This window comes from Microcaecilia unicolor, chromosome 8 (genome assembly GCF_901765095.1).
Source record: "Microcaecilia unicolor chromosome 8, aMicUni1.1, whole genome shotgun sequence".
NCBI lineage: Eukaryota > Metazoa > Chordata > Amphibia > Gymnophiona > Siphonopidae > Microcaecilia > Microcaecilia unicolor.
In genome coordinates, this window is record NC_044038.1 from 65,015,638 (window position 1) to 65,027,931 (window position 12,294).

At 43.2% G+C, this 12,294-nt stretch overlaps 1 protein-coding gene across 2 annotated transcripts in view; it reads right to left on the minus strand.

Moving 5' to 3' along the window:
- Positions 1–9,222: 9,222 nt before the first annotated feature.
- UBALD1 (UBA like domain containing 1) overlaps positions 9,223–12,294 on the minus strand; it is a 28,797-nt gene continuing 25,725 nt past the window's right edge. Inside the window, exon 3 of one of the 2 annotated variants that reach the window (XM_030212141.1) lies at positions 9,223–10,663. In XM_030212141.1, coding sequence (XP_030068001.1) covers positions 10,198–10,663 — 466 coding nt within the window. In that variant the 3' untranslated portion in view covers positions 9,223–10,197. The remainder of the gene's footprint in view (positions 10,664–12,294) is intronic. The other variant, XM_030212142.1, reaches the window with a different exon arrangement.

The window sequence follows — 12,294 nt, forward strand, 5'->3', positions numbered from 1 at the left end:
TCTTACTGTGCAGTTCACCTGCTTTTTAATTTTGCTAATTCTGCATTATTTTTTTTGTTTGCGTTATAGCAACCAAGTATGGACATCAGAGAGCCACCCTCTCCCTGCAGGGTAATACAGGGTGTGTCAAAAGCACTGGCACAAAATAGATGCTCAAAACTGAATTGGCAATGGAGATAGATATTATTACAAAATGAACTGTTGCAATGCCACTTATGGAACTTCATCACGTATGGACTCAAAGCACTGATGTATGATGCTGTGGTAAAAGTTTACCTTCACTGCCATATGAGGTACCTTGAGAAAGCAGATATTCTGTAGGTAGGGCAGCTATCTAGAGTTTACACAGTACCTCTTGCATTGCAGGCTGTTTATTTTCAGGTCTCACTGGTGTTTAATCTGTACAAGAAAAGCCACACATTCCAGTATCTAAACTGATAAAAAGTACGGTTTTCAACCTGTGTTAGGAAATGTTTTTTTCTTCATCTTTTTCTTGATCTCTCTTTCCCTTTCCTGTGTCCTATGACTCCTTTTACTGGTTCTTTTTTCTCTTTTAACTTTTGCTAAAATACTTCTCCTGTCTTGGTAGGGCCGAGGGTGACCCCAGAGACGGGGATCTCCTGAACTGGATATTTCTGGGTGCAGTAAAGATGGCCATGGATTATGAACCTTGGTATCAAGAAACAAACAGTGCCTACAAAGAAGGATATTCCTTAGCACTAATCCCTGGATTCTATATAGCACACCTAGAGATCTGTGTGAAATCCAAGCGTATATTGTATAACAACTTGCGTAACTTAATTGTCTAATCAGCGTTGATAACAGCTTTTTAACAAGCAATAATGAGCACTAATTGGCAATAATTAGAATTTACATGCACAACTCGCTAAGCGTATTCTGTAATGCAGTGCGCAGGCAAAAAGGGATGTGGTTATGGGTGGGGAAATGGGCGTTCTGAAATTTATGTGCGTAGTTATAGGATATGGCCCAGTGCGCCAGGATTTATGCCACGTTTTCATTGGTGTAAATGGAGGCATGTACTTTTAGGCACTGAGATATCAACTAAGCATATTCTATATACTGCTCCAAAATCGAGGTGCCACTTATAGAATACGCTTAGTTGGCATTGATTTCCAAGCTTATTTTTTAGGCGCCATATATAGAATCTCCCCCTAAAATGGCAATTCTGTAAAGTAGCATTGTTAGGCGCCTGCAAATGGGTGTGCATAGCGTCAATTTGATAATAACTTTGAGGCACACCCAAGCTGTTATGGAATAGTAGCCTTAATCCATTTTGGTGCGCTTTGCAATGCACGGAACTGATAGTATTCTATACGTTACGTGCATCACTAGACGAGATGCCCCTGCTCCTCCCACATTAATACCCACCTTGCAGTTTTGCACTGTGCAACTTAGGTGCATTGTTTAGAAAATAGCATCTAGCATTTACTCGCGTAAATGCCAATTAGTGATGTAATTTACACACATAGGTGCGTCTATTCTATAAGGGTTTTTTTTTTTTTACAAAGCCGTGCTAGCATTTTTAGCTCTTGGTAGAAATCAGGAGGCAGTAAATGCTCAGATGCCTATTATATTCCTATGGGTGTCTCAACATTTACAGCCAGCAGATTTTTATTGCAGGCTAAAAATGCTAGAGCAGCTTTGTAAAAGACTCCATAAATTAGTGTGCTTAAATGCCTAAATTTAGGTGCCCCTTACAGAGCTGCCTTTTAAATGCCCTATTGCTGATGTTTCTGCTACTGCTGGAGCATTAATTAATAGGAAATATACCTTTGAGTGGCCTGCATCGTTCAGCAGACTCCAGCACTTTCAGCAGTTTTGCTGGGGTCACAGTTATTCCAGCATGTGTCTTTTCATACCCTCCTCAGGCCCCAGAATTTTGGACTTCATTATAGTCTTCACTATGAATCCATCTAAGAGAAGAACCTCCAGCAAAATCAGCAGTTTTCCAAGCTTCCTGTCAATTTCTGAGCTTGTGAAGGTGAGAAAATGCTCCTCCCACCCTTGTAAGTCATATTTTTAACAAGCTGCCTCACACTTTTATTTATTATTGTAACAGGCACACAACATAGTGGGATTCAAAAGAGGTTTGGACAAGTTCCTGGAGTAAAAGTCCATGCACAATTATTAGCCAGGTAGACCTTTTTGGATCTGCTAGGTGCTAGTGACCCAGACTGGCCATTGTCAGAGATGGGATGGTGGGTTTGAAGGACCTTGGTCTGACTCAGCATGGCTTTTCATATGCTCTTCTACAGACAGAAACTATAGATTGCTCAGGAGAGCAGGCTGGCATTTACTGGTTAGCAGTATCTCTTTTTATAGCACAAGGTTTCCACCTGGTATCCTCACCATATTCCCTTTAGAAATGTAAACTGATTGCAAACCTAATATGAGGAGCCTAAAGAGCTGGGTTTGAAATTTAGGGCATAGTTATCAACATGGACTATAGATGTTATTTTACCACTAACTCATGCTATTTTAGCACAGGCCCCATTTTATGCAATGAGACAAAGTTACAAATAACTGGGATTAACAGCAAAATAACATATTTTAATGGGGAGCCCACATTGATAATTTCTCCCCTTAAGTAAAGAAAATGAAATGTCTCTACAATTCAAAATCATTCTATATGTAATAAAAGTGACCCAAGTATAGGGCAATCAAGCCATTGTGACATTACTGATGAGGTTGGCTCTTAGGCATTGGTGGAATAAGACATTATGACATCACAATATCAGCTCTGGTTATCAGAGGCAGAAACTCTTCACAAGAAGGGAGGACGTTATCAACATAGGTACTGTTAAGACATGTTATTTTACCACTACATTATACTATTTTAGCATAGGTCTCATTTTATGCAGTGAGACCTAGTTACAAATAACCGTCTTAACAGTAGCCCACATTGATAACTCCCCCCTCAGTGTTCTGACTGGCTGATGTCCACTTTTTGGCTTTATCATTGGCTATAAAAAAATTGAAAAGAACCATTGGTATAACCAGAAACATAATACATTAATTCTGAAACAGACCGTTTAAATTAGTAATTGTTTAGCTTTATTTCAATTTAAAATGTCCTTCAGGAGGTTCATAACCTAGGGTTATTAATGGCCTCCTGGAGTTATGGTCTTTAAACCATAATCTCTATGAATTTCATTTTACAACACATTATCATGCAATAGCCCATGATCCTATATCCATCTTATTAGAAACGAGCAAAATATAAAATGAATTGGGCAGTGATGGAATGACCACATCTTGCTTAGCTTGGGATAAGAAGTTGTCAGCTTCACTGTGGTCATCCATTTCCACTACCTTCTTCCACCACCCTTTCCCAAAATACCAAAACACCCACTGAGGAACCAGTTTTGCGGAGCCAATGTTGCTGCCATCAGATGGATCATATGTAAAATTTATACATGGAAACTACCCTTTGACAACTGCAACAAGCAACGCAAGGTACCAAGTTTTCATGTAAAATTATAACTGCTTTCTAGATGGGTGGCAGAACAGAGGAAAATTCGTCAAAAGCTGAAAATCAAATGCACACTTGGTGTTTTCCTCTCACAATCTGATGTCCCCAGGAACACCCCTACACAATCCACATAAAAGTCTATATGTTGTAAAGGCTTTTACTAGACTGAGGAGAGCAACATTCAGATGGCCACTTTACCTGTGAAAAAATGGCTTTCAACAAATAACACTTGAAAACTAGGGGGTCAATATTCAAAAGGACTTAAACAATTATTAGTGGGTATTTACTTTGCAAGTGCTTTAAAAAATAAACTGAGCTTTGATTTGTCATCATTAAAATTTGCTGAAAACTTACATTGTTAAAATATTAGATGGAGGGGAGGGGAGGGGATAAAATGTTAAAAGTATGATGACGGATTGTACTGCTGTGTTCTAGGGAGTACACGTTTATTGTTGCTGCTATGTGTATTTATACTATTGGCTGTATTTCCTTTGCATTGCCATCAATAAAAATGTTGAATCATAAAAAATAAATTGAGATTTGCTAACAGGTAGCTTTTGCCCAGATGACTTGACATCCAGTCAACAGTTATCTACATTAGAAAAGGAAGAGGTGGAATGGCCTGAGGGAATGTAAAAAACTTATCCAGATAGTGGTACTATTTAGCTGCTATCCCAATAACTTTATCTGTGTAGAAGAACTGCATAAACCGCAGCCCTAACTTCAATGGATAAATTATCCCTTTAAGTTTAAGGCTGCATATTCAGCAGCCCTATTGAAATAGAGAAGGTTGCTGAATACCAGGCCTAAAGATTAGCCAATAAATTTTCCACTTATCTTTGTGTGGCAGCTGAACAGCTGAATACTGACCTCAGTCTCATGTAACCTCCCTATTTTTAGGTCAGCATTGGTCATGCATCTCTGACCTTAGGCCAATCACAGCTGGCCCTGCTACTAGATGGATTGGGCATTCGCCTAGGACGGTAGCATTTGGGGAGTGTGGCAACGCACCAGGGAGCAGCATCTCTCTAATTGCCCCCTTTTTAACTTCTTCCTGCCACAGTCACCCTCCCTCTTTCTAGTGGCTTCATTCACTTTCACGTTTACCAGTTCCATCAAGACTTCCTTCCATGAACTGACTGGGGTTCTTTTGTTTTGTGTTTGTATTTCCATCTAGGTGCAGACAACCATTAACAATTTAAAACCATGCAATTAAAATTTTTAATCGCACGCTCGGTCATAGTTAATCACGGCATGCATTTTGGGCATTTCTCTTACCCTTTCCTATTAGTCCTGTCCTATTGAGCACGATCATCTCTATCTCTCTCACCCTCTTTGTTTCTTTCTCCCATGCCCCCTTCACCAGCCTTCACCCAGATTCTTGTCCCCCCCCCCAATGATTTTTTAAAAACAGACCTCCTCCCCCCATTTACCTCAACAGCTCAGGCTCTGGATTTTCCCATTTTTTCTCACTGCCTCAAAGTCCTTTTTCTTCCCTTGCAAGGCCGGGATCTGTAGCTACATAAGCTGCGCCATGCAGGAAGTTGGGGAAGTCTTGCAGGAGGAAGGGAAGAGGGGGAGATACTGGAGGGGGTAGGGAAGGGGAGATGGTGGACCATGGGGAGGTATGGAAGGATAGTGGACTATTTAAGGGGAAACCTTGGGGTGCCCCTGGGTTGGAGGTATATGGCTGAAAATTCACTTAGGGCACTGGATATTCCTGGGCTGGCCCTGAGGCTAGAACCTGCTATCTAGGTTCTATCTCAAAGCATTCTGTGACTCATAACCCAGGGGCAACAACCTGATTAGACTTATATGGATATGGAATAGGCAACATGTGTGGTGTTACCGACCACTCTAAGTCATCGTATGATCTGAGTTTAGTCATGTCCTTCAGGTCTTACTTTACAGCAAAATGCGTTGCTCTTACATGTAAGTCTTATTGAGGGAGGGACCACAGCTTTTCTGCTGAAATTTTAGTATAACAAAGGAGAACTATCATCTCAGTTCAAGGAGTTTCTGCTGTCGCATGGTGACCACAGTCCAAGTGTGCACATACTGAACTCTAAAGGAAGCAGCAGTCTGTGTGGCCTACTGTGATGGCTGGCCTTAACGGGAGGCAGTTAAAATTTGGCAAAAAACCCCTGGAAATGTACAAATAAAGGCTCATGGTGCCATAGATCCTGCAGAAACCAAGTTCCAGTTGAGCTAGAAACCCAAAGAAGCAGAAGAAAAATGCCTATACCCCCACCTTATTAATCTGCCCCCAAAACAAGAAGCATTACTCTTGCTGGATCGTTTTAAAATGGGCTCTGTGGTGTGGGGCCCTGACAAGAGACTGTTACACATTGTAACTCCCTCCCCACACCCCCACATGGATATATGCAAAAATGCTCTTCATATAGTGCTGGGAGTATCCATTCTGTGCCTGCTGCAGCAAGAGAGCAGCTGGTGACAGTCTGATGCTTACACTGTCTATAGATAGGCATTAGAATGTGGCACAATGGGTAGAGCTCTGGGCTTCTAATCAGAAGACTATGGCATCTACCACAGAATACCTACCAAACTCCAAACCTCGTCTATTAAAAAAAAAAAAAAGGTTATTATAAACCCAGAAAGGGGAGGAATCTGCAGAGAGGGGTGGGGAAAATAGAAATATTGAACAAATATTTAATAGGTATATGATGAGAATACAAATACAAGACAAAAGAACCCCTGACCATTTGTGGAAGAAAAAAGCCAAAGAGATCTGGTGTAAAAGTGGATGAAGCAACTGGACTCAACAGGATGCATCTGAAGACATGAAGGGAGCTGTCAACACCATACTGACAACTTGTTCAATCACTCCCTGGAGATACAAAAGTGTAGCTCCAGAGAACTGGAAGGCAGCAGGCATAGCCCCTCAACACAACAGTGGGAGCAGGAAGGAGGTTAGCAGCCACAGATCAGTTAAGCTGAGCTTGGTGATCGGAAAATGTGATGGCTTCATTATGAAAGGAAAAGACTATGGAATGTCTCAGGTTTGATGCATTACAGAAATCGATGCAGGGTGGTTCTCCTCATGGAAAGGTCAACATTTAGGTGTCAAGTTACAGACTTGCCCAGTTAGTCATGAATCAGACCCAAACATTTGTAATCTAGAAGGATAAGAAAAAAAGAAAGGATCTAGAAAACCTTGACGAGTGATCAGGGCATAACAATAGATATAATACAAAGAGTAAACGGGGTGCAGAATCTTAAATTTGCTGGCAGTGATCCAATGATCACCAAATAGAGATGGAACTGGGGCTGATAGCTGAGGGTCTTAAGTTTGACAAACACTCTAACAAGACAGTAAGAAGGGCCAAAAGAATGTTAGGCTGCATAAGGAAAGGTACAATGGATGTGACTATACCACTGAGAAAAAAATATTAGCAAGAATGTCTTCTGAACATTGATATTCCCTTGACTTATAAATTACTAATGTGGAGGTCCTTTGGTGTAGTGTCCTTTAGCAAAAGATAAGAAATTTGTTACATTTTTTTACTGACCGTGGCATTGAAGATCATTTGTGCACATTGGAAAGATAAATCTATGATCATGAATAGCGGACTTTCGTTTGTGTTACTTATAAGTATGAAAGGGTTGCTGCTGGAAAGAGACTTTTCTCTTCATAATTGGTTGAAGAAATAGGCTGTGATGAAGGAATTTATAGAAAGCCATGAAAATTACTAATGTATAGCTATACATATGTTATTGAAAGCTGTTTAGTTTTGCATTGATGTTTTTTTTTTCTTTGAGGGAAAATGTAATTAAAATATTTGAACACAAAAAAGATTGTCTTCTGAAGGATCATGTCCAATATGGAAGTCACTACTCCTGAAAGATATACAAAGTAGAGGCCAGCCAGAGGAAAGTTACCGAAATAGGTCATGGTCTGCCCCATTAACCTTATGAGGTGAGGCTTAGGGACCTAAATTTTTATACCATAGCATGCAGGACTCAGGAGGGCGAGAGTGGATATGATAAAGGCATTCAATTATCTCAAACCAAGTCAAAAAGCACAACGGACCTCTAGGAACAGGATAAAGGGAGACTTTATTGTAAAGACCCGAGATGGGCCATGTTTCGGCGACCAAGCGCCTGCATCAGGGGTCGCAAAAAGTTCTGTAATGGTAAACATTTGCAACAACACCACTGTTGATACTTCAAATTCAATCCTAAGTGCTTCTCTAAATAGTCACATAATCAAAAAAAGCCTCACTTAAAATCTAGGATCAAAAATGCTTCTTCAGTATAATGCAAAGACCTTGGTTCTGTACGCCAAAAGCGCTATCCATAAAGACCGCCAAACTAGCGAAATGGAGCATGCTCATAAATTACTAAAAATAGCACGCTGAAATGATGTGTCTAAGGAACAGGACAAAGAGAGACTTTTTTTGCTAGTTTGAAGGTCTTTTTGGATAACACTTTTGGCATACAGGACTGAGGTCTTTGCATTACACTGAAGAAGTGTTTTTGATCCTAGATTTTAAGTGGGACTTTTCTTGATTGAGTGACTATTTAGAGATTTTTTTTATTTTATTTTGTTACATTTGTACCCCGCGCTTTCCCACTCATGGCAGGCTCAATGTGGCGGGCAATGGAGGGTTAAGTGGCTTGCCCACAGTCACAAGGAGCTGCCTGTGCCGGGAATTGAACTCAGTACCTCAGTTCCCCAGGACCAAAGTCCACCACCCTAACCACTAGGCCACTCCTCCACTCAGGTGCACTCAGGATTGAATCTGAAGTACCAACAGTGGTGTTGTTGCACAGCCTGTGTCGCGTCTGTTACTATAAAGTCTCCCTTTGTCCTGTTCCTGGAGGCCTGTTTGTGCTTTTTGGCTTGGATTGGTTTCTTGATGTACTTGGAACCCTCTCTTTTTTATTCTTACTCAATTATCTCAACACACATAGATAGTGCAAGAGGCAGATATTTTTTATGGCAGGGTAAGAATGGTAATGAAATTCTAAAAGACAGAGAATCCTCACAGATAGAGAAACGGGGATAACATTGGAGCTCTGGTAAGGTCTATGATATTGCATTAAATGGGGAAATGGCCTTGTAGTTCCTACCTGTTTCTAGAATGTTCCCAGGTGCAGGGGGAGGGGGAGGAGCAGAGGAGCAGAGGAGGGAAGCTCGCTTCATGTTAAGGTAGTTCACAGTTCACATGGATGCAACATGCACTGTTCTGCCAGTAAAGCACCTGCTTGTGCTGTAGTTGCCTTGAATGTTAGGGATGGGAGCTTTTTCAGAAAAGCAGGAGCTTTGTTTGCAAAGGAATAACCCATTTGTTTTGAGCCACTGGTATTTTGACCCCATTCTATTTGTGGAGGTGCTGCAGATTAGCATGTCATCATAATGTCATTTCCTGTCACCTCTGACTCAAACTGCTCCCAAGCATAGCAATATGTAGGGAAGGGTAGTGTGATGTATCAAACACTGTGCAAGCAGTGCTGATGCACAGAGGGCAAAAACTGCTCCAGCCCACTGCCTCCTTGTATTGATGAGGCGGGGGGGGGGGGGGGGGGGGGGGAGGGGCACCATTGACAAGTCGCACAGGGTGCAACTATGGCTCAGGAAAGGGATTTAGGATTTAGCTCACACCTTTACAGTAGTAGCTCAAGGTGAATTACATTCAGGTACAGAAGGTATTTTCTTATCCCCAGAGGGCTTACAATCTATGTTTATACTTGAGGCAATGGAGAGTTATGTGACTTGCTCAAGGTCACAAGGAACAGCAGTGAGATTTGAATCTTGGCTTCCCTGGTTCTTGCCTCACTGCTCTAATCATCAATCTTATAAAGTATGATAACCAATTAATGTCTTGACATATGCAGCTGATCCAGAATAGACTCTGCATTCACTTTATAATATACAATCTATTTATTTAAATCAATCTGAAAGTGCCTTATCCTCAAATGATCTCAAGGCCATGCTCCATCACTCATTGCTTAGGCTCAGTGTCCTTCTTCAAGAACTATTCTGGGCTAGAAGGGTGTGGTCACTCAAGGTAAGACACTAGAGTTATTCTTATAAACATAGAGCAAAGGCCATTCATTCACACGTCTCACAACAGATGTCAAAACCAAAGCCTACAGAGAGGAAAAATGGTTGCTTTTAAATCCACTTTTTAAATGCTGTAAAATAATAATTAAAATAGAGCACAAAAGAATTCCCCAGATTTGTCTTCTCTTCAGCACTCTGTGCTTTCTCTCACTGCTTAGATGTTGACAGTCCTGTCCTGGGAGATAGCAGCTGAAATATCTAGTGTAGATGGACTTGTACAACAGTTATTAATCCCTTTTTCCTTTGTTAAAACAAAACCCCACGGCCCACTTTCTTCCCAACTGTTCAGTTTTAGAAAATATTTGGCTGAGCACAGCAAGTTTGAGGTAAGAACTGGGGTGAGTAAAGAAGGTGACGGTTCAGGAACATGTCCCTCCACAATCTTGTTCGATTTAAGGACAATGAGGACTGGAAAGGCAAACAAGAATGTCACCTGTGCCACATCGCATGCAAACACTGGGGATCTTAGATAAACTTGCTCAGTCATGATTAGAAAGAAACAAAGGAAGCTGGAGTCCCCTTTCCACTTTCAGGCCACGCAAGACCTGTGCATCCATGTGACATTTGTAAATGCATGTTATTTCTTCCTATGTCTCAGTTCTAGAAGAAATCACTTCTAGTGTGAGACCCAGTCCACAGATGGAGATGGTGACATCTCCATCATCCAGGATTCTATCTCCTGGCTACAACCTTGTTTTTTCCCCCTCTCACAAAGGTGAGGAATAGAAATTGTGGCCTGTTTGTGGATGCGCCATCTTTCTTCATCTCTCTGCTTCCATGGCAGCATTGGACCTGTTTTCGTCAGATGTGGTTTGTTGGGAGACGGTGGCTGGCCATCCCATGGGCTGGGACACTTCTGGGCCAGAAGTCCGCAGGCTCTGCTGCTGGCTGGGGGAGGACACAGCAGGCCACCCTTGGCTGAAGCTCCCATGGTGAGCAGGAAGTGGCGGTGGAGGAGAGGTTGCCATGGAGGAAATTGGGCTGCTGCTGTTGAAACTCTCAGAGGCCTTGAGCCTGGAGAACATGGCGAGAGCATCAGGGAAGTTAGGAGGTGTGGCAGGTGTGTTGGCTGGTGTGCACATCTGGAGAGACAAAGAAGAACATGTGAATTAAAGAACTGGTAGAACAGCACATGGAATGGCTAGGAGCGTGAAGTATGTGGGTGACTCCTAGGTGCTCTGTTATAGAATTAACCTCCTCATGGTTCAAACTCACTTAGAGCTGCACAGTGCTGAAAGAACAGAGAAGAGAAGCGCTATTTCAGAGCCTGGAGGAGGTTAGGAGAGAATGCATACCGGAGGAAGAGAGTCAGGAAGCTGATGGGAGCTGTCACTGGCATCCTGCCTTACAGTGAAGAGTACTGCTCTGGTGTATTGGAAGTAAATGCATTGTGAGTTTTCATTGTATACTCAGATATTTGTACTGTAATCCATGGACAGTGGTGTGCTGGAGCCAGCTCGGTTGTTAAATTTTCTTCCGGCTTGCGAGCCGGTTCTTGAAAATTGCGAGCCGGCTCTGGCTCTCCTCCCTCCCTCCGGATCCGCCTCACTGCCCGCTTGTGTTTTTAATTCTTCGGGGCAGGCAATCTTGCCTGCCCGCTTCCAGCGCTGACTGTCCTCCCCTGCTGGTTCGCACTTTAAAAATGGCTGCCGAGACTTCCAGAGGCAGTCTCGGCGGCCATTTTGAAGCGTGAATCGGCAGCGGGGGACAGTCAGCGCTGGAAGCAGGCAGGCAAGACTGCCTGCCCCAAAGAAGTCAAAGAACAAGCGGGCGATGAGGGACCAGATTGGGAGGGAGGGAGGGGAAGAATTCGCCAAACAACTTGGGAGGGGGTGGCAGGGGGGAAAAGGGAGTCGCTGCTGGGCATGGGTGGATGGAGGGGGTCGCTGGGTATGGGTGCATGCAGGGCAGGGGAAAGGAGGGTCACTGCTGGACATGGGTGGATGGAGCCTGGAGGACAGGGGAAAGGATGGTCACTACTGGACATGGGTGCATGCAGGGCAGGGGAGAGGAGGGTCACTGCTGGACATGGGTGCATGCAGGGCAGGGGAAAGGAGGGTCACTGCTGGAAATGGGTGCATGCAGGGCAGGGGAGAGGAGGGTCACTGCTGGACATCTGGGTGCATGCAGGGCAGGGCAGAGGAGGGTTGCTGGGTATGGGTGCATGCAGGGCAGGGGAGAGGAGGGTCACTGCTGGACATGGGTGCATGCAGGGCAGGGGAGAGGAGGGTCGCTGCTGGACATGGGTGCATGCAGGGCAGGGGAAAGGAGGGTCGCTGGGTATGGGTGCATGCAGGGCAGGGGAGAGGAGGGTCACTGCTTGACATGGGTGCATACAGGGCAGGGGAGCGGAGGGGAGAGAGAAGAAATGCTGGACATGGATGGAGGGGAGAGAAGAGTGAAGAAGGAGATGAGATGAGGGAAAAGGAAGAGAGGAAAAAAACTGCACATGGATGAAGAAAATAGGCAGAAGCTGAGGACCAGAAATGAAGAAGAAAGAAATAAATGGAAAGGAAGCCCTGGAAACGGAGTTAAGAGGACAGATAGCAGCAGAATCGGATACTGGGCCAGCATGATCAGAAAAACAGTCACCAGACAACAAAGGTAGAAAAAAAATAATTGTATTTTCATTATAGTGTTTGGAATATGTTCACTTTGAGAATCAGGTGTTCAACATTAAAAGTTTATATTTATTTACTTATTTATGGCATTT